The sequence below is a fragment of the Scardinius erythrophthalmus genome (genome assembly GCF_964197995.2).
Source record: "Scardinius erythrophthalmus genome assembly, chromosome: 20".
NCBI classification, from domain to species: Eukaryota; Metazoa; Chordata; class Actinopteri; order Cypriniformes; family Leuciscidae; genus Scardinius; species Scardinius erythrophthalmus.
In genome coordinates this window covers 20,034,176-20,056,833 of record NC_138240.1, presented here as the reverse complement: position 1 = coordinate 20,056,833, position 22,658 = coordinate 20,034,176, and the positions used below count along the sequence as shown (strand labels likewise).

Here is a 22,658-nt window from a genome sequence, read left to right as displayed (position 1 = left end):
GTGGTCTTTCATTTTTAAAGGGGGGGTGAAACACTCAGTTTCAGTCAATCTCATGTTAATCTTGAGTACCTATAAAGTAGTATTGCATCCTTCATATCTCCAAAAAGAAAGAAAGATAGGCTGTACCGAGTCTTTCCGGAAAAAAACGAGCGGCCGGAGGCGTGCCGTGTGGGCGGAGCTAAAGAATCACTAGCGCCGTGTTTACTTGCTGTGCTTGCGCGCCGATAGGTAACAACACACAGACATTTGAAGCAGTTTTACTCACCGCCAACGCGTTAGACGATCTGCAAATCCGGCGTCGAACTGGGCCTTGTTTATAAAACAATCATCGTCGAAATGCAGGGAACAAACAAGAACACTTGCACAACTCCGTTGATGCTCTGGAAAAACAAACTCCATCCACTGGTCCCTTAACGCTGGGTTCTTTGGGAATCTGTGCAGGGTTGTCTTGTTTTTGGCAACCAAAAACACACTTCTTTGGTGACATTGTTTATTTCTTTAAGTCCTGTGACTGCAGCGCAGCCAATGACTTCCCTAAAGCCGAGCACAGCGCTTTGATGGGTGTACTGCTTTCGCTCTCTCGCTCTGGTCTACGGGTGCGCGCGCGCCCTTCCGGGAGAAGTGCCCTTAGGAACCGTATAAGGAAATTCCGCTGCATCTGATGTCACAGACGCCCACACTCGAAAAAAACTTTCCGAAACTTGTGACAAACCGGTATTTTTGGCACAGAAATCAAACGTACAACTTAATTTTTGAAACTTTGTCCATGTTTAGCATGGGAATCCAACTCTTTAACAGTGTAAAAAACTCAGTATGCATGAAATAGCATTTCACCCCCCCTTTAAGCTCAACTTTCCCCCTTACCGGTACTTTATTTGGAACAACCGGGAAATTATAAGAATAAGTCTTTGTTTTTTAGTAATTGGTTTGAGAAACACATTTTGACTGTTTCTCACTTATTAAATTCAGAAGGTGTTACTTTAAATTATGAAGAATTTTTACGTAAATTATATTTCCCAGTAACTCCCAAGGAATTTCCCATTGTAATGGACGCTGTTCCCAAAGGAGTTGTTATGCTTCTAAGAGAGTCTGTTAGATCATCTAACACTTTACCTATTTCTTTAGACCCATTTGAACTCTAGGAAAACTGTGCTTTTTGTCACATCCTTCATCACGTATTATTATAGAATTAGATCTCTCTTTCAAAAGGAGCTTGTAACAATTCCATATGTGGCGTCATATTGGATGAATTTGGTTGACCATATTGATTGGGAAAAAAGTATGGACTCTGCCTTTGAAATACATAATAACTAACAAGGCTAGAGAAATTTCATTCAAATTATTACACAAATCTTACCCTGCTAAAGCTTTTTTGAGAAGGTTTAAGTCAGATATAGACACAAGTTGTTCTTTCTGTGGCGCCCCTGATGAAACTGCTCCTCATATCTTCTGGGATTGTCCTCACACACAACTATTTTGGGACGAATTTTCTCATTTTATCAACTGCAGTGTGCTTCCGGGTTTTTCTTTTGTTTTTTAAGGATGTCATGTTTTGCTTCTTTAATATACAAAAAGCTAAAATTAATGAATACTTTATATTATTATTAATCTATTATTGCTCCTTGCAGAATTTCACATTCACCGCTGTAAATTCTCTCTTCAAAATCCTTTACTCATTGTTTTTAGGAGAGAGGTCCAACAGTACATCCAAAATATTTCATCATCCAAGAATCTTAAAGCTCTTAAGACAATAACCTTGTTTCAACTTTTTAATTTATTTCATTAAAGTTTTCTGTTCTGTTTTTCTATGTATATATAGGCCCATGTATAAATTATGGATTTTATTATCATTTAATTGTAAGTAACTTCTACATTTTTGCTATGTACTTGTGTTTTTGATACCTTGGCATTAAAAATAAATAAAAATAAGGTGTACAGAGGACCTGCCCCTCCTGAAGAATACAGAATTTTTAACATATAAAGATAAGAGTGTTTGGAAAATGCTGAAGTGCAATAGGTGATTGTCTACAAAAAAAAAAAAAAAAAAAAAAAAATTGTATTATGCTGGTAGAAAGTCTCCTCATATCCTGTTAGCAATCACAATGTTAAGCGGTCTAACACACATACCATTTCTCAAAATCAGGCACGCCAATATGGTTTATATAAAATATTATTTATTGAACAATAATAGTTAATTATACAAGAATACAAAGTTTGTAGAATGGCAAGGCAAGTTTATTTACATAGCACATTTCATACACTATGGCAATTCAAAGTGCTTTACATAGAGAGGAATAAAAATAATCACAAAATAAAAAGTAAGGAAAATTCAAACAGTTATTCAAAAGCTTTACATAGAAAGGAATTATAATAATCACACTTTAGCAATTCATAGCGGTTTGCATAGAAAATAGACAAAATAAAAGCAGGGGAAATGAAAACAGTTATAAAAGGAATTAAAAGAGATAAGTGATACCGTTATACAATGAATTAGAGTAAAATGAATTAAAATAGTAAATAAACTTCTCATCTGGCAAAACACCGGTGTATCTTATTTTGACTCTGAGATTATTCCCCATGATGGTCAGTATTCTTCTGTGGATTTTCATATACCGTGGATTATCTGAGCCCACCAGATTAGTAATCTGTACCAATCAGCAGATATGCTTGGTGTTAAACATATAGCCTTCATAAATAGTACACTAGTGTTCTCTCTTCTTGACAGACACAGATCTAGCTTCAATGGCAGGAGAGATCAATATATCAAAGGAACTACAGAAGTGATCAGACAGTGCTACATCCTTAATAACAATCGATGAAATGTGTAGACCCTTACTGGTAAGTAAATCTAGAGTGTGTCCACGATTGTGATGGTGAGGAGACCAGAGTCGGCAGCAAGCAGAATGTCGTTGGTGATTTTGAGGAGGGCAGTTTCGGTGCTGTGTTTAGAGCGGACGCCAGATTGGAATGGTTCATATATATTATTGGAGTTGAGGTGTGTTTGAAGTTGAGTAGCAACAGCGCGTTCCAGGATTTTGGACAGAAATGGGAGGTTTGAGATGGGACGGTAACTGTTGGGAATGTCTGGTCCAAACCAGGTTTTTTCAATATGGGGGTGATGGCAGCAAGCTTGAGAGGTGAGGGGACAATACCAGAGGCCAGAGGGGAGTTGATTATGTTGGTGATGAGGGGGGAAAGTGAGGGGAGGAAAACCTTGGTAAGAAATGTGGGGATAGGATCAAGCGGAGAGGTTGAGGGCTTCATGCTGGAGATTATGGTAGATACATCTGTTTCAGTGATTGGAGTGAATGAAGAGAGAGAGTGGGATGGAGGGGAGGGTGGTGGAGGTCCAGTTGGTTGGGAAGTTGGTGCTATGGGCTAGTTGATTATGGATGTTGTCGATCTTGGTTTTGAAGAAGGAAAGGAACAAATCACACTTAGAGGTGGTGAAGGAGTTGGAGATTGTGTCCATGGGTTTCAGAAGTTTGTTGATTGTGGAGAAGAGGGTCTTGGGACTGTTGGAGCCGGATTGGATGACAGAGGAGTAGTGGGAGGAGCGGGCAGAGTTGAGGGCGTCTTTGTATTGTTGTCCGTGAAGTTTGTAGGCTTCCAGGTGGACAGTAAGACCGGTTTTATTGGTGAGTCGTTCCAGTTTTCGGCATTTGGCTTTGAGGAGGCGGAGTTGGTTAGTGTACCAAGGGGCGGAGTGTGTGAAGGAGACAGATTTGGTTATAAGGGGGGCGATGGTATTGAGACAGGATGAGATCATTGTAGGCGTTTGTCACAATGGATTTTGCAATGGTGGTTGTCAATATGGAGGAGAAAGATGTGGTGTCGATGGATTTGAGGTTCCTGAATGTTATCGTGCGTTTTTACTTGGTGGGTGGAGATGAGATGTCGATGTCAATGGTAATAGCCAGGTGGTCGGAAATGGTGAGGTTAGTTTGGGTTACATTGTTGATGGTGGTACCAGATGAACAAACCAGGTCAAGTGTGTGTCCTTTTTTGTGGGTGGGGAAATCAATATGTTGGCTGATATTGAAAAAGTGTAGGATGTCCAGGAAATCGGTGGTTGTTTTGGAGTCTGTGGAGTCAATGTGGATGTTGAAGTTGCAATGACCGGGGGTTTGACGTGTAATAGGCACCAGATTAGTTGGGTTTGCTGTACGGCTATTGAAGGCCTTAGACTTTCTATCACGTAATAGAGCAGCAATAGAGATACAATAATACAGGCACACTGGGACACATATCACTGAGAGCTGGTATCAGTTGCTTTTGGTTCACCTCGAGCAGATGGTGGATGGTGCAGATGGTGTGGGCCCTGGCGTTGTGGCAGAGGCCGAATAGCTCTCACAGGAGGAGGGCGAGGGCGAGCTGGGCCCGCAGGCTTTGGTGTTTGCGGGGCCTGATGTTTTTTGGTTGATATCTGAGGGCTCGCAGCAAAAGAGTGGGATAGTTTGGTTCCAGCATACACCAGTTCTTCCATTGTCTCTGAGAAGCACAGAAGTGGAGATGCTGGAGAGAGGGATAATGTGTCTGGTGTTATCGGAGGCTGTGGTATGTTGTCCTGGTTTTCCTGGCTGTTTTCCAGGAAGTCGTCCTTGGGTGCTGAATAGCAAAAAACAGACAAGCCAACAATTCTTTCACAGGAACTTCTGGGAGGAATTCTGACATGACATGCAGCTCTGACATTGCTCTTCATGTCTTATTCTGTGACCTGAAACAAACAAACAAAAAAGGTTACAGTCATAGATTAAAATTAGAAGAAAACATTTTTAAAATCTTTCAAATGAAAAGTGAATATAATCTTCAAAATCATTTGCAGCTGATCTTAGGCTCATTACCTTAAACCATTCATGTCGAAGGATTTTCCTCAAATAAATCCGTTGTCTTGGGCTTTCCTTCAGGAGGGATCGAATCAGGAGGCAGCATTCTGTGCAGAACGATAGAAGTGAGTCAGATTATGACTTTAAACTTTACAAACCTGCTGTCTTTGTATTAAGCTGTAAGATTCGACTATCCTATAAAGTACGGTCAGAAAAAAAAATCTGAAAAAAATGCTTGTATTATCCAATACAGTATCTCCCTTTATACAGCCACTTGGCTCAGGTGTTACTTTTTCGTAATTTCTTTGTTTTGTATGATTTAAATTACAGTTGGTCTTCTTTGTTGTGATGAATGCCATCTTACCGTTTGACAAGCCAGGATCAGACCAGGTGTCTTCATCAATCATTTGCCTGTCTCTTGGCTCTGGAAAGCGTCCACACACCAACAGGAATAAGAGCACTCCCAGAGACCACACAGTAGCTGGTCTCCCGTGGTACTTGCCCTCTGTGCAGTACTCAGGTGGGCGGTAGAGTCGAGTGCCTGCAGAAAAAAGATTTGTCTGATGGGTAAGTACCATAGCATGAAATACCATAGCATGTGGTCAAAACATCTGGTGTTTTTAATTTTTTTTAAAAACTGCCTCAAATGTGAGATATGGTTTATATGATACCTAGTCACTAGAACTTAAGTCCCAAACTACAGGTTTGATTCATAATTCATACCACGGAATCTTTCATAGCCAGATTCCTGCAGGAGATCCCCGCACCCGAAGTCAATCAGTTTGACCTCAAGCGTTTCTGTGTTGATCAGCAGGTTCTCCAGCTTAACATCACGGTGAAACACTCCACGGCGACAGCACATGTGAGCAGCCGTCGTTGCCTGCGCCATGATAAACCGCGCTGTGTCCTCATTTAGGATGCCATTGTGACGATTCCAAAAATCCCACAGATCTTTGCAGGGTGAGGGACGCTCCAAGACCATGATATATTGGTCAGGCTGGTCCTGCCAGTCCAGCAACTCAATGATCTCTGAAACTTTGGGGCCCCTATTAGCAAGGATTAATAGGCCGACCTCTAATGGCAATTGTGCGGGATGACCAGGCTGGAAGAAAGATCATTGTTATATGAAGGGGTTGTCATTATGCTTACATATTTTAATTTGAAAACAACATAGTGAGTGTAGGCTACTTACAATGTAGATGTACTTCATGTTCTGCGGCTTTCTGGCAATTTTCACAGCCACCTGATCAACCAAAAAAAAAAAAAACCTTTGTTACATTTCTAACATGTCAAATGCAGTAAATAGTGGAAAAATACACACAAAAAGACTTGAAATGGATGTAGTGAGACAAAATAATTTGTTGGCTAAATATTGTAAGAAAATGACGATACCTCAAGGCCATCCTCCAAGCGCTTCCCTTCATAAACAGAGCCGAATGATCCCTGACCGAGCATTCTGCCCATTTCATACCGGCTCAAAATGTTGTCTGCAAAAAGATGATTAATTTTAGTTGCATGGAAAGCAGTGAGTTTAATGCTTGAGGTCACGGCCGTAAACTCACCCTCAGTTGTCTCGTCCACTCTGTTGTTGTGACCTGGTGCTGGACTGACTGGACTGTGATGGACTGGAGCTGGAGGGGTTTGAACCTGCTGATCTTCAAGACCACCGGACAGAGCTTCCTGAAGACCATGATCCTCTGCAGCACGGGCACTGGACTGTAGACAATTTTGATCTAAAAGCAAGGAATATCAAACAAAAGCATGTTTAAAAGCAATCAAAAAATAATTAGTCAAGTCAGCTTCATTTATATAGCGCTTTTAACAATGTAGATTGTTTCAAAGCAGCTTTACAGTGATAATAGGAAACTAGATTAAAAAGTTTGTCAAGACAAACTTTTAAGTTGGCTTGAGAATGTCTGAGGAAGTTTAAAGTAGTTTAAAGTTTAAATTAGTTTGAAGTTTAAATTAGTTTGAAGTTTAAAGTAGTTTAAAGTTAAAAAGTTGCCAGGGTGTTTCTAGTGGGTTGCTAAAGTGTCCTGGGTGGTTGCTAGGCAGTTGCTAGGGTGTTCTTGGTGGTTGCTATGGTGTTGCTAGCATTTACACATTCTCAACTGGTGATTGGATTTACCCTCAGCGTGTCTCTCACTATTGGTTGCAGTGGTCTGATCCTCCACTCTCTGACCCTGACCTGAGCCACTGCTGTGAAGAGAGAGATGCTCTCCAGAACTCCAGTGAAGAGTGATCAGATCTACAGACCTACTCTTCTTCCTCTGACTCTCCTGACTATCACTTTCCTCACTAACAGGCTGATGATACACATAGAGCACATAGAAGAGATTTGAACCTGCTTTCTTCCCATATCACGATAAACAAAGAACATTTAAAACAAATGCATAAAAAGGTGTCAAAATCTTCCAAGTATTAATACATATTTAAATTCATTTGTAGCTTATTAGGGCCAATACCTCAAACCATTTCCGGAAAAGTGCTGGACTGTGGTGGACTGGAGCTGGAGGGGTTTGAACCAGCTGATCTTCAAGACCACCAGACAGAGCTTCCTGAAGACCATGATCCTCTGCAGCACGGGCACTGGACTGTAGACAATTTTGATCTAAAAGCAAGGAATATCAAACAAAAGCATGTTAAAAGCAATCAAAAAATAATCAGTCAAGTCATTTATAGTGCTTTTAACAATGTAGATTGTTTTAAAGCAGCTTTACAGTGATAACAGGAAATTAGAGTAGCAGAGATTGTTTTGGCTTTATAGCAGCTCTAGAATAAAGTTATTGTCCAGCTAAAGTTAGTTTTGATTGATTCACTTCCGTCGCAGCGATCATTAGTTATTAACTTAACACGACGCCGTTTTAACAGAAAACTCTTAAGTTCTCTCTGCGCAAACTTTAAAAACGCGAACCTGTGAGAACGCTGATGGCGTGCACATGCGCACTACGAGTTTAGTCGATAGGTATGCGCGTTTGAATATATATGTGCGCAGGCGTGTAGTCCTTCTTTACAAACCAACCCTCAACAAACTACTTGTTTGGCCTTAAAATGTATGATACAAAATAAATTTATAAAGTTAATCAATTAAATAAATAAATGATTAAATTCAATAAATGAATACATTATTAATTACATTAAATTGTATTAAATTAATTAATTAAACACTGCATAGTCATATTATGGTGATTCTTCAGTTAATACATGAATTCCTAAAAAAATTAAAGTTCTGTTTAAATATTTAAGACATGTTCCCACGTGTTCCCATTAAGTTCCCACGATTGACACGTTTCCTTTAATGGATACTCATATCTAGCTGAAAATGGTGTAGACTTTATGATGTACAGAGCACTAATAAACAGAGCATTTACACATTCTCAACTGGTGATTGGATTTACCCTCAGCGTGTCTCTCACTATTGGTTGCAGTGGTCTGATCCTCCACTCTCTGACCCTGACCTGAGCCACTGCTGTGAAGAGAGAGATGCTCTCCAGAACTCCAGTGAAGAGTGATCAGATCTACAGACCTACTCTTCTTCCTCTGACTCTCCTGACTATCACTTTCCTCACTAACAGGCTGATGATACACATAGAGCACATAGAAGAGATTTGAACCTGATTTCTTCCCATATCACAATAAACAAAGAATATTTAAAACAAATGCACAGAAAGGTGTCAAAATCTTCCAAATATTAATATATATATTAATATATATAATATATATATATATTCAAATTCATTTGTAGCTTATTAGGGCCAATACCTCAAACCAATCCCGGAAAAGTGCTGGACTGTGGCGGACTGGAGCTGGAGGGGTTTGAACCAGCTGATCTGCAGGAGGAAGAACTTCAAAAAATTATATTTTGATATAATATGGTGTGGTCAAATATGGTAATTAATGACACTCCAGTGATATTCTCCAATGGTCATTTGTTTTACCTTCAGACGTATCCATCCTCCTCCTCTTTCTCATTGGCATCTCATTTGCAGTGCTCTGATGGGAGTCGTACAGCTGAGCGCTAGAACTAAGCTGTCTCTTCAGTGGACGTCCATCACCTGGGCTCTGCTCCCTGTGAGCCGGACCTGTGGGCACAGAAACACGTGAGCCTGGCATCCTCCTTCAAACTGCAATAAAAAACAATACAAATACAATACAGTGCTCCTCAGAAATACCCCTCCCCCCAAAATAAATAAATAAATTAATAAAATAAAACCCCAAACTCCCTCTAAAATAAGAAAATAACAATCAAATGAAAGAGTCCTCAGAAATAATATGAAGTTTTAAAAAAGATACAACGATGTAACGTTAGGGGATAACGTTATATTATCCGATCTCCTTGTAGAATAAAAGTCTCCTCAGTCTGAAATCCTCCGAACAGCTTCAAAATCTCAAGATCAGCACAGAAAATATCAGCAAAAGTCTCTGAATCCAAAAGTCTCTGAAAATATCAGCAAAAGTCTCTGAATCCAAAAGTCTCTGAAAATATCAGCAGAAGTCTCTCAGATACAGCGATCAAAGTGTTGATATTTGGATATTTGCAGTCAGAATTCATAACACGCGTCCCCGTCGCCATAGCAACTAAAATTCGAATTACGCACGCGCACCCGAAGTCGCGTGCGTGAGCAGAGCGCGTGAGCGCACATCCAATCTGCAAACAAACCGAATCTGTTCATGCAGGACTGAATGTAATTATTAAATAACCATTTAACAAGTGATATTGTGATGTATAATTATTACTGCTTAGCTACAAAATGGAAGTTTAAAATTCAATAAGGTACCATGAATCAGTGAATTTGAGTTTGATGTGGCTATATTATCAGTAATAAAATAATCATTAAAAAAATGGAATCGTTAAAAAAAAGTATCAGACATTTTGTCAATTCGATTCAGAGTTGAGTACTAATGTTGTCCACCAGAGGGAGCCACAGGATAACAAATCCTTTATATAATGCTATAAGTTATAATGCTAACTTTGTTTTAAATGGTTGATATAAAAACTTTTAGATTGTTAGATTTATTCAGATATACAGAAAAATAAATGTACATGAATATGTAATATAGTGTCTAATGTAATTGTCTAATGAGTTTATTTAATGACTTTTATGAGGTAAATGTAACATTGCTCTCAAGCTTTCTTATTTGAGTGATTATGAGACATGATTAGTTTATTCATGATAATTTATTTAGAAATTAGTAAAAAGGACAAAAAGGTATTCAGTCGATAACCGCTTGAACTGAGGAGCTACAACACGCGACATTATACAAAGATATACAAAGATGGTGTTCTCTGGAGATCCTTTGGAGAGGGCCGTGGCAGAAGCAGCTTTCACAGGAACTTCTGGGGTGGCTAAGAGAGGAATTCTGACATTCCTCTTCATGTAACAGACACGCCAATAATTCTTTCACAGGAACTTCTGGGAGGAATTCTGACATGACATGCAGCTCTGACATTCCTCTTCATTATTCTGTGAACTGAAACAAACAAACAAAAAAAGGTTACAGTCATAGATTACAAGTAGAAGAAAACATTTTTACAATCTTTCAAATGAAAAGTGAATATAATCTTCATAGGCTCATTACCTTAAACCATAACCTAAATCTCTGACGTTTATAACAAACCAACCCATTTGAAAATCGGTAGAAAATTGAGCGAGTTATGGTTATTTAAAAAGTACATGCACCATTAAAACACAATGTTACAAGTGAGCGAGCTGATTGTGACAAGATGACCGCCAGGTGCAGATGTCGACCTCCATTGGCCAGCAGCGTGCACGAGACATCTAGCCTTTATTATATGATATCTATGGGTTTAACCATAGACAGTAAAAGAAAGGGTTGGATAAGGGAAAAGAAAAGGAAACCATAAGAAAAAAAATATTCCATCCATATTATAACTTGTATTTTTCCATTTATATAAAAGAATTGACTTTTTAGGAATTTCAAAATTTTGTTGTATGAAAATTTTATTTAAAAATGTATTTACTTTTTTTATTTAAAAAGAAAAAGATGCGATCTTAAATTGCAGAGCCATTTAAAACTCTTTCCACACTGAGAACACAAATAGGGTCTTTTGTCTGCGTGACTTTTCAGGTGTATCTCTAAGTGTGATGGCAAAATAAATGTTTTATTACACCGATTACAATTAAATGATTCTCCGCACTATGACTTATCATGTGTCTCTTTAGGTCCTTTTTTATTTTGAACCCCTTTCCACATTGTTCACATAGGGCTTCTCTTAAGAGTGAATTATTTCATGGATGTTAAGGCGTTCCAAAGACATGAAACTCGCTCCACACTGATGATATATAAAATGAGTCTCTCTTGAGTGAATTCTCACGTGTAAATTAAGGGTATCTTTACATATGTAACACTTTCCACACTGATCACATTCGAAAGGTCTTTCTCCAGTGTGAATCCTCATGTGATCCTTTAAGGTATGTAACTCTTTCCACACTGATCACATGTGTATGGCTTCTTTCCAGTATGAATCCTCATATGGATTTTAAGGTTTCCTGCTAGTGAAAACGTTTCCACACTGTTGACAGGTGAAAGAACTTTTAGATCCCGTCTCCTCACCTCTTTTTTGTGAGGAAGACTTTTCATCATGCGAGCAAAGTATATCTTCAGTTATGAATGTATAAAGTAGATCTTTGAGCATATCATGTTCCTCATACTGATCTTTCTCCAGTTCTGGACTCTCCTCTTTAAGCGGCATCAGGTCTTAATGGTGAAAAAAGAAAAATACAAGTTAACATTCAGGATTATTCAGTCTGAGACAAATAAGACAATGCAAAATGTATTTAACATAAGGCAGCAACACTGAAAAAAATAAATCTGAGTGGATGTAAATGTTAAGTAATTAAAATGTGTGATATCAACAATAAAAGGTTAAGTTTGTATATTTACATTAATATATCTAGTTTTGAATTAATCTGCATTTGTTCAAAACACAAGACAATGTGCATTTTTTCCTTTACAAAATTAATCTAAGTAATCCCAGCCAAACTTTTTAGGTACACACGCACAACAAACAATACCTTGTTTTATTTACTCGGTACAAAAAACCCTCCCCTTCCTGATTCGTTGGTCTGGAAACCCCTTGCAAGTTGCAATTCCAAACGAAGACGAAGACGAAGACGCGGACTGAACTTAAGGTAAGAATAAAGTTAGCAAATTAACAGTTAATGTTACTTGGGTTGGTACATTCTTTAGTTTACAGTTTTCAAATTGTTGTACAAAAACGAGGTTTCAAATGTAATTTGAAGATTGTTGTATGTGGATTTTCTAATTAGCATTAGCCTAGGCCTAACTTACCATGTGGTTACGCTGATAGGTTGCTTTACTTGTAGCTTAACGGTAGGCCTAATTGAAACTTTGCAAGTGGTGATAATAAAATAGTTTGTTCTAGTGTAATTTGAAGCTCACATTAGAATACACAGCCATGAAATAAGGGATGTAAGTTAGTGTAAGCACGTGGATTTTCAAAACATCCATGAATAATGTAAGGTAACGTCATTTCTTTTCAATCTGGGTCTTATTAAAAAAAAAATGTTTTTGTGTTTAAGTGACTGATGGGAACAACAATCTTTGTTGGCAGTTTGCAGAGGCGAAAAAAATAACAGTTGGCCTACGTTAATGGGCAATTGCGTATCTTTAATTTACATCCACAAAACCTGCTTATTCGCCACTGACATGCTCAGATTATTATTCTAAGACTGTCTGACAACATTATGGAACGGATCCCTACAGAAGTCGACATACATGTTTGTTATGATCCTTTTTATTTAACCCGTTTACGTAGGAAGATTATTGTTCAATATTCACTGCACCTTAAAACATTTACCTGATCGTACTCCAGATATTTGGACACTATTTATGATAAAAGTTGTAGTGACATTAATTTATTAATTTGTCAAATATTGCAAATAATCCATTTATTTGTTCAAAAGATACAATTGACAGCGTCCATTAGGACTCTTCCAAGCGTGCGCGCATTTGTAGAAATATCGATTTAGTTTTCAAACTATTTCGTCATACAGAATGCATACTCCATTTACCACTGAACTACGCGAGCTGAAAGAGCGCTTACAATTGTCAATCATCTTACGTGACCATAATCCTGCCTTCTGCATGACGCATTCCCTGTACTCTTTTCTCATAGCTCTGAGAGAAAACAAACACAAAGAAACATTTGATATGAAACTAAAGACAATTAACTGTCTGATCGGCAGGTCAACTACCTGCAGTGTTTGTGGAGAGAAAAAAACGTGAAACTATTTTTTTAATTCTAGTTATAGTTAAATGATTTGCTACGATTTGGGTTTCTTGCATTGTTCAGTTACTAACCATAACACTGTGTCCTTACCAGGTTATTCTACTGACAAGTTGACTACATTGGATAAAGGTATGTAACTTTCAATATATTATATTTAAATTCTATAATAAATGTAGTGAGGAAACTAGGGGTGAAGTTATAACTCAGTTAGCTCATGGGCCAGACAAATTTTTTCATTTCAAATGGCAAAGTTCCAGTTGTCCTGTTTGTTCTTTTTTTTTTTTTTTTTTTTTTTTTTTTTTTTGCATTTCACAGAACAAATTTATAGTCCTGTCAAATTTCGTCAAAAAAGTGACTTATTAACGTGTATGCACCATATGTTGATGGCTGCTCAAAGTCTGCCATTGCATTAGTTGCATTGCATTGCATGGTAATCTATTTTTGTCTTTCCAGACATCAGGCCACCTAAATGTTGTTCCTAGTGTTTTTCTAGGGTTACTTTTTCTAGTTGGTATTCTGTTTCTGTTTCTTTTTCACTGTGTCTCTAATTCTTTCAGTATCTCATGATGTCTCTCCATCTCTCTTGGTCTCTTTCTCAGATCGAGGAGGAATTCCGGAGGATCACACTGAAGCCACTACAGTCCACATTCTTTGGGAAGTTGGACGAATACACGCCTAAATTGTTGAGACTCTACAGGGGGACGGGAGGAGCTGTAGGGAAGAAACTTGATGAGACCCTTGAAATCATGAATGAGGCATGTACTTTTAAAATTGTAGGAGTTACTTTAATGTTGTAGCATTCCGATATCTGTACTTAAAGGGTCAAACAAAAAATGAATTTCTGTCATTAATTTCTTACCCTCATTTCGTTCCAAAATCGTAAGACCTTTTTTCATCTTCGGAACACAAATTAAGTTATTTTTGATAAAAATCGGACAACTTTCTGACCCTCCATAGACCGCAACGTCATTGCAACTTTTAAAGTCCAGAAAGGCGGTCAAAACATCGTTAAAATAGTCTATGTGACTCCAGTGGCTCAACCTTAATGCCATGAAGAGGCGAGAATACTTTTTGTGCACACAAAAATAATGACATTATTCAACTATTTAATCTCTTCTATGTCAGTCTCCTACGCTGTTCACGTAGTAAACACAGCGTTGCCTTTCCGTGTTCTACTTCAAAACGCCGGCTCAGTATTGGCCTCTGGTTGGCCAGCTCCTGCGTCAGCATCACATGCATTTATCATTGTGCTTACGTGAACAGCATCGGCCAGTATACTCGTCACTTCATCATATTAAGGTTGAGCCACAGTAGTCACATGAACTATTTTAATGATACTTCCTTTCTGGGACTTGAAAGTGGTTATGACGTTGCTGTATATGAAGGACTGAGACAGCTCTCAGATTTCATCAGAAATATCTTCATTTGTGTAATCTTACGGGTTTAGAGCAATGAGGATGAGTAATTGACAGAATTTTAACTTAAAGGGTTAGTTCACCTGGAAATGAAAATTCTGTCAGTAATTACTCACCCTCATGTCGTTCCAAACCTGTAAGACTTTCGTTCTTCGGAACACAAATTAAGATATTTCTGATGAAATCTGAGAGCTGTCTCACTCCTCCATAGGCTGATTGGTAATTGCATCTATCAAGGCCCAGAAAGTTAGTAAAGACATTGTTAAAATAGTCCAAGTGACTACAATGGCTCAACCTTAACTTTTTGAAGCGACAAGAATACTTTTTGTGTGAAAAAAACCCCACAAAAATAACATCTATATTCAACTATTTATTTTCTTCCGTGTGGGACTCTGATGTTCACGAAAGCCCCACGACGCATGCGCGAGAACGTAGATGACGTCCTGACATAGCCGGAAGCACTTCACTGTCTGTTTACAAGCAGGGGACATACTGTGTATGTAAGCTATTTGAATTCGACATTGATTATGCTTTAGGTCTCGATGTAGTGTATAAAATGGTTTTTAAGAGTTTGAAATCTGCAGACATATTTACAAAGACAAAGTTACAAAGTTTTATGTACAGTGCGCATCATCCTCTGCTTGTAAACAGACAGTGAAGCGCTTCTGGCTATGAGGACGTTATCTTCAGCATCTTCTCAGTTCTTGCACATGCGTTGTGATGCTCTCATGAACTCACGTCAGAGTCCCACACGGAAGAAAATAAATAGCTGAATAAGGTCATTTGTTTTTGTTTGTTTTAGCGCACAAAACGTATTCTCAACGCTTCATAAAGTTAAGGTTGAGCCACTGTAGTCACTTGGACTATTTTAACAATCTCTTCCTTTCTGGGCCTTGAAAGTGGTCATGATGAGCTCTCAGATTTCATCAAAAATATCTTAATTTGTGTTCCGAAGATGAACGAAAGTCTTGCGTTCAAATCAATGTGAAAAAAATTGGGCTGCTCAAAACTACCACAGCAACCACGTAATCCCACCCAAATCCTGACAACATGCAGCAATATTCTTCAAGTGACTTTCGTTCTTCGAGTGACTTTCATGCACAATTTTTACATAAGTATATGGATCAAAACTACCACAGCAACCACGTAATTCCACCCAGATTTCTGTTCAGAGGGAGAGCAAAGAGCTAAATGCATTCTTCACATTAGCAAACAAAAAGTAGGTAAAATTCTCTCTGGTATATTTCACAGGTTTGTGATGACGACGATGCTGCAGCCTTCCAAGAGGCCATCACTTCATTTTTGCTCGACATCTTTGTGATCAGCAAAGCCAGAGATGGTGGTCTTGAGAAGCCAGAAGATTGTGTGAGCGTGTTGTTTTAAAGTCTTAGAGTATGTTACTGTACAGGACTGAAAAACACATCTTTATAGAAAATATTATGTAAATGTTTATTTTTCTGAAGACAATAAAGCCTTGTGAACTTTCACATAATGAGTTTTCCTCTAGCACCACCATGAAGCACAATTTTCTGTTGTACACAATGTCTCAACCTGTGAGATGAATATATTTTATTATACTTTTTTTATTGTCAGTTTTTACTATCAAATGGCCACATGTCAGCTTTATGTAATGTAATAACTAGATTTTCATATTTGATGAGTACATTCCACATTCATACATTCCAAGTACCAGTGTTGAACTTACTATAGTAGTAAAAAATGTACTATTTGCATTTATACTTTCAGTAGAAATACTCGTAACACTCGTACTTGTAACTTTAAAATACACTAACAAATTTTGAAAACAGTAGATCCCACTTGAAATTTGTAATCTGGAAATGTAAAAATTAAGTTGGATTCAATCAAAAGTAAACATTTAGAACTCTTAAAGTTATGTAGATCACACACACAAAAATGACTAGAGCAATGCTAAAATTAAGTTAACTTTATGTACAAATTTTAAGTTAATTAAATAAAAAAATTAAGTTAACTTTATGTACAAATTTTATTTTAACAAACAGAAAAGTTAAGTAGTTTGTACAAAGACTAGTCTTGTTGGATCTACGTAATAAAATTATGCAAAAGAATTCATCATATTTTTTAAGTAAATCAAGCAGAGAATTTTTATCAGTGAACATAACAAAACATAACAAAATGTGAAAAAAAAATTGAGGGGTTTTCAATAGTTTTGCAAGGCACTGTATATATCACTTAAAAAGCATGGATTTAATCACATATTTCAGTGGCTATGGTGGTTGATTATTCCACTAAATTTATTTTTAAGATTATCAGCTTTAATTATGGCACTTATATGACTGGATTCTTCATCTCATTTCATTTACATGACTTTTCAAAATGATAATTTATTTGTTTAAATATCAACATTTTAATGAGAACAAAATTGCTGAGTTCACATTTGAAAACAAACCTGTTTGTTCCTCAATATCTTCATGTTTCACTCTGAATGGTTCTGAAATTCTCATGTCTCCAGTCTCATCTTTAATAAATGCCATCTTGATAACAGTATGTCATGTGAATCTCAGTTGTTTCACCAGGAGCTTCTTGTTCCTGTATGTTTTGACATTTTTCCATGTTTATTATGAGGAAAGCAATTAAAATAAAGAAATAAAAATCCAAAACCTAATTTGTTACATATAAATGCACTTAAGGTCACATACAGATAGACATTTAAGAAACAAACTATCAGTTCATGTAACGCTTTATAGTTCAGTTTTCCGACACAAAAATATAATTCATTAATCATTTCTGAAGTCACGATTTAGAAATTGAATGAGAGAAAACGGTAACTAGGCTATCCATAACTGAAAACTGAACTGTAAAGCGTCACACGGCACCTCACATAATACCATTCATTTCACATTACTTGTAAAAACTATATAGACTGAACGATTTGTTTCGATTTAAACACCTCAAATACTTAAGCGTTCAAAAAACTCAAACCTCTGTTGAGCCAGGGGAGGGCGATGCTGCCTTTTGATGTCATAACACCAGACCAAAATAAAAGTCCCGTCCACAGAAAGTTAAGTGACAATGAAAATTTATTGGAATATCAATAATGTATAAAGGTTAACAAAAACGTCTTTAAGGCATTTGCATCTGAAAACCAACAAATTTTAAATTATGCATTTGTCAGAAAGTGAGTATACACTCAGATTTGATAATTTATCAACTGGTATGCTTTGAAAGGGACAAAGTGGCAAACATTGTACAATAACGTACACAATGCGTCTAAATTAGAATCTTCACTATTTTAAACTGTTGTTCATTTGTCCCTAACATGGTGATCTTCGCTTTTTTTTTTAAATAAGTGGTTCAATTTATTTACCCGAGCTTGACCAAAATCATTATTCAAATGTTTTACATCGCCCTGGTACTTAAAAAATAATTTATACAAATAATAATAATAAAAAAAATGTTAAAGAAAATTCATAGTGAATAAAGAAAGAAAATTCAGTGATCAGTGAATACATTATAGGTTTTTTTCTGTCCCTTTATTGAAAGTATTTTCACCCAAAACTCATGACGGCCTCAGATTTCATTCAAAATATTTTCATTTGTGTTTGAAATATGAACGAAAGTCTTATGGATTTGGAACGACATAAGAGTGAGTAATTGATGAGATCATTTTCATTTCCAAAAATTTTAATTCTATTATCATTTATTCACCCTCATGTTGTTCCGAACCTGTATGAGTTTCTTTCAATGTATTTTGAAAAATAAAAAAGCTTCTCTCTTCTGTGAATATTTATGTTCCTTTTAAGTTGTTGTTGTTTTTTGTCTGTAAAACTCTTTGCACAGTTGACATTTTAAATCGTTCTCTCTTTTTATAAATTCTCATGTGACAATTAAGGTGTCCGTTATGCATGAACCACTTTCCACATGGTGAAAAAAGGTTAAAGGCTTCTCCCCTGTGTGAGATCTCATGTGATTCTTAAGGTTTCCTTTAAGATTGTATCTCCTTCCACACTGAGGACAGGGGAAAGGCTTCTCGTTGGAGTGAGTACTTCTATGCATTTTAAGGAGATTCTTGTCTGTAAAACTCTCCCCACATCGCACGCATTTAAAATGTTTGCCTCTTGTGTGAACTCTCATGTGAACATTAAGCTGTCCTTTATGTATGAAACTCTTTCCACACTCATTGCAGCTGAAAGGCTTCTCTCCAGTGTGAATTTTCATGTGGTAAGCAAGGGATTCTTCATGCTTTAAACCCTTTCCACATTGATGGCACTTGAAAGGTCTCTCCTCAGTGTGACTTCTCATGTGTCTTATGAGGTCCTTATTTATAACGAACCCCTTTCCACATTGATGGCACTTGAAAGGCTTCTCTTCACTGTGACTTCTCATGTGTGCCTTAATGTTTTTACTTATTTTGAACCTCTTTCCACACTGGTGACATTTGAAGGGCTTCTCTTCGGTGTGAATTATCACATGCCTGTTAAGGTGTTCTATGTCTTTGAAACTCTTTCCACACTGATGGCATATAAAATGGTTTTCTCTTGAGTGAATTTTCATGTGTAAATTAAGGTTGTCTTTTCTTATGAAACACTTTCCACACTGATCACATGTGTAAGGCCTTTCTCCGGTGTGAATCCTCATGTGAACCATTAAGGTCTTGCTTCGCGTGTAACTCTTTCCACACTGATCACATTCGAAAGGTCTTTCTCCAGTGTGAACCATCATGTGATCCTTTAAGGTATTGCTTCGTGTGTAACTCTTTCCACACTGATCACATGTGTAAGGCTTCTCCCCAGTATGACTTCTCATATGGATTTTAAGGTTTCCTGCTGTAGAGAAAAAGTTTCCACACTGTTTGCAGGCAAAAGATCGTTTAGATCCCGTCTCCTCACTTTTTTGTGAGGCAGACTTTTCAGTCTGTGAGCAAAGTATATCTTCAGTTATGAAATCATGTTTCTCATACTGTACTTTGTCCTCCATTTCATACAGTTCTGGACTCTCCTCTTTAAGCGGCATCAGGTCTGAAAAGTGAAAAAAAAAGTTAACCCCAGTTTAATGGCACAAAGCAAAAGACATCAAACAGCTACAGTCATGTGAAAAAGAAAGGACACCCTATTAAATTCTGTTAATTATGTATCGGGACAATAATAAAAAATTATCTGATCCCTGGCAGATCTTAAAATTAGGTAAATACCTACAGATACCTCAGAAAAATACTGTGTCATTTATTTAACATAAACTAGGCAAAAATGGAAAAGCCATGGTTGAAAATCTAAGTACACCCTTACTGCTTTGAATAATTGAAGATTATTCAAAAGTGGAAAACATTCAAGAGTTACCAATCTTCCCAGGAGTGGACGTCCCAGTAAATTCACCCAAAGGTCAGACCGTGCAATGCTCAGAAAAATGTCAAAACACCCAAGAGAACTACATCTCAGACTCTACAGGCCTCATACAACATTTTAAATGTTAAAGTTTATGGCAGTACAATTAGAAAAAGACGAGACAAGTTTGGAAGGGTTGCCAGGAGAAAGCTTCTTCTTTCTAAAAATAACAAGGTAGCACGGCTTAGGTTTGCAAAGTTGCATCTGAACAAACCACAAGACTTCTGGAACAATGTCCTTTGGACCAATGAGACAAAAGTGGAGATGTTTGGCCATAATGCACAACGCCACGTTTGGCGAAAACCAAACACAGCATTTCAGCACAAACACCTCCAACTGTCAAGCATGCTAGTGGAGGGTTGATGATTTGGGCTTGTTTTCCAGCCACAGGACCTGGGCACCTTGCAGTCATTGAGTCGACCATGAATTCCTCTGCATACAAAAGTATTCTAGAGTCAAATGTGAGGCCATCTGTCCGACAGCTAAAGCTTGGCCGATATTGGGTCATGCAACAGGACAATGATCCAAAGCACACCAGCAAATCTACAACAGAATGTCTGAAAAAGAAAAGAATCAAAGTGTAGCAATGGTCCAGTCAAAGTCCAGACCTCGACCCGACTGAAATGTTGCCGTGGGACCTTAAGAGAGCGGTGCATAATCAAATGCCCACAAACCCCATTGAACTGAAGCAACATTATAAAGAGGAGTGGGCCAAAATTGTGAGAGACTGATACTGTCATACAGAAAATGATTTCTTCAACTTATTGCTGCTAAAAGTGGCTCTAGTCTTCAAGCAGTTGAATCATAGGGTGTTACTAAGTTTGTCACCCATGGTTTTTCCATTTTGGCTTTATTTTTGTTAAAGTCAATTTTATCACTTAAACTAATTTTTGTTTACCAAAATGACTAATTTAAAAAAAAAAAATCCTTCATAGTTCGTTAGTTCACCCCAAAATGATAATTACCCCATGATTTATGCCAAGTTCACACTAAACAATTTAAAGCCAGATTTTCGCTCGTCGACAGGTTAAGAGATCGCCGAAAAATGCCCAAAATCATAGGCAAATCACACAAAAAAAAATGACAATGGGTTTATTCTGCCTTTTTTTTTAATAATCAGCTATAATTGTGGCACTGATATGACTGGATTATTCATAGCATGCCTAACATTTTTCAAAATTATCTTTCATTTGTTTAGATGTCAACAATTTCATTTAAAGAACAATTAAACAATTTAAAGAAACAAATAACAGAGTTCACATTTGAGAACCAACCTGTTTGTTTCTCAACATCTTCATGTTTCACCGGTGGTTCTGAAATTCTCATGTCTTCAGCCTCCACTTTAATAAACGCCATCTTGATATGTCACGTTATCTCAGGAGTTTTTCCTGTATTTTGGACATTTTGTTATGTTAAGTATGAGAAAAACAATGTAGCCTATATCAAAACCCAATGTTACTCAAGTATGAATTCACTTTACTTACAGACAAATAACACTCATCATTTATGAACCATTTATGGGACAAACTAACAGGTCTAACTAACAAAATTTTCAGACCATACCAATACTAATGTAAAATATATTTTATGTTCCACAGAAAAAAAGAAAGCCATACATATTTGGAGCGACATGGGGGTGAGACGTGAGTATGACAGCATTTTCATTTTGGGGTCTAAATTTAATAATTGCAATTATTAACAGGAAGAAATCTGACACTTCGTGTCAAGAATGTTGCCGTCCACTGTGTTTAACTACTCCTAAAAATCCATGCAGTAAATTTAGCCCGTGGCGTGCCTATCATTTACCCAACCCACACTCTCGTGCTAATGGTACAGCCCAGAGTTAACGTTATTCAAATAATAATTTCACTAAGTACACGGGCCATCACTAAACATAAGTAATTGATTAATTTCATGTTACTTAAAATAAATCGCTTTTAACACCTTAAATACATAATCGTTCAGAAACACAAACCTTTGTTGAGACCATAGACTGTAAAAAGGTTGAGACAGATGAGAGCGGCGCAGCCTTTATGACGTCGTTACACCAAAACCAAAATAAAAGTTCATATGTTGCTTCTTAAACGGAAGGCTGCATTTTTATAAATTTATTAATTGAATTCTTTAAACAAAAAATATAAATATAAAGTGCTTATAAAGACGAGATATAAAAATGAAACGGACAATTAAATAGCCATTTACATAGAATGATAATAGTTCAGTGTTTAAAAACATAAAACATTTATGATTTTGGTAATTCTTATTCCACTTGGTTTTATTCAAACAGGTGGTCGATTTTCTGTTCTTGTGTGTCATTTTAATCACAAAATGTGTCCAGAAACAGGCAGGGAGAACTCGAGAAGAAACACTGACCTGGCATAGCTGATCGTAACTTTACATTATTTTATTTGTGGAGGCAATACAATCATTACATTGACAGACTTTACAGATTAGGAACAACAATTAAGTAAACAGAATGGAAATGAATAAAATAAAAAAAGAATAAAATATGTGACAAAGAATAAGTAAAACACCAGAAGTATGACCAAAAAAAAAATGATCTGAGAAATGTATATTACTTGCACATTGTGCAAAGGTAAAATAGATTTTAAATTGAAAGAGATAGGTGCCATACTTGCATGACTGAAATAGCTGCATGAGAGGCGTTTCAAAGATGGCCGCCGAGGGAAATGACTTGTCTTAGTTCTCTCACACACCCAACAACAGATGCAGGAAAAGACCAGCATCATTCCAGATACCTAAGCAAGCCTGGGCATTAACA

The 22,658-nt window shown here is 37.1% G+C and overlaps 1 protein-coding gene and 1 long non-coding RNA gene across 2 annotated transcripts; one reads left to right on the top strand and one right to left on the bottom strand.

Moving 5' to 3' along the window:
• The first annotated feature begins 11,894 nt into the window (after positions 1–11,894).
• On the top strand, positions 11,895–17,130 carry LOC308680371. The gene is made up of 4 exons (XR_014028911.1): positions 11,895–11,980; positions 13,195–13,230; positions 13,701–13,856; positions 15,768–17,130. It is a non-coding gene; the product is annotated as an uncharacterized lncRNA (long non-coding RNA).
• Positions 17,131–17,565: 435 nt separating this feature from the next.
• LOC308680366 (uncharacterized protein) lies at positions 17,566–21,950 on the bottom strand. Its single transcript, XM_081348481.1, has 3 exons — positions 21,852–21,950; positions 21,151–21,264; positions 17,566–19,513 (listed from the first exon to the last, which is right to left on the bottom strand). The coding sequence occupies exons 2-3, from the start codon at positions 21,230–21,232 to the stop codon at positions 18,372–18,374; spliced, it is 1,224 nt and encodes a 407-aa protein (XP_081204607.1). The 5' UTR covers positions 21,233–21,264; positions 21,852–21,950; the 3' UTR covers positions 17,566–18,371.
• Positions 21,951–22,658: the final 708 nt, after the last annotated feature.

What these genes read in the sequence shown, in the direction of transcription:
- LOC308680366 (XM_081348481.1), bottom strand. Translation starts at nt 21,232, where the DNA reads ATGGCGTTTATTAAAGTGGAGGCTGAAGACATGAGAATTTCAGAACCA. An exon ending in AGATGTTGAGAAACAAACAG is followed by an intron (nt 19,514 to 21,150) that starts GTTGGTTCTCAA and finishes TTCACTTTTCAG; the next exon opens with ACCTGATGCCGCTTAAAGAG.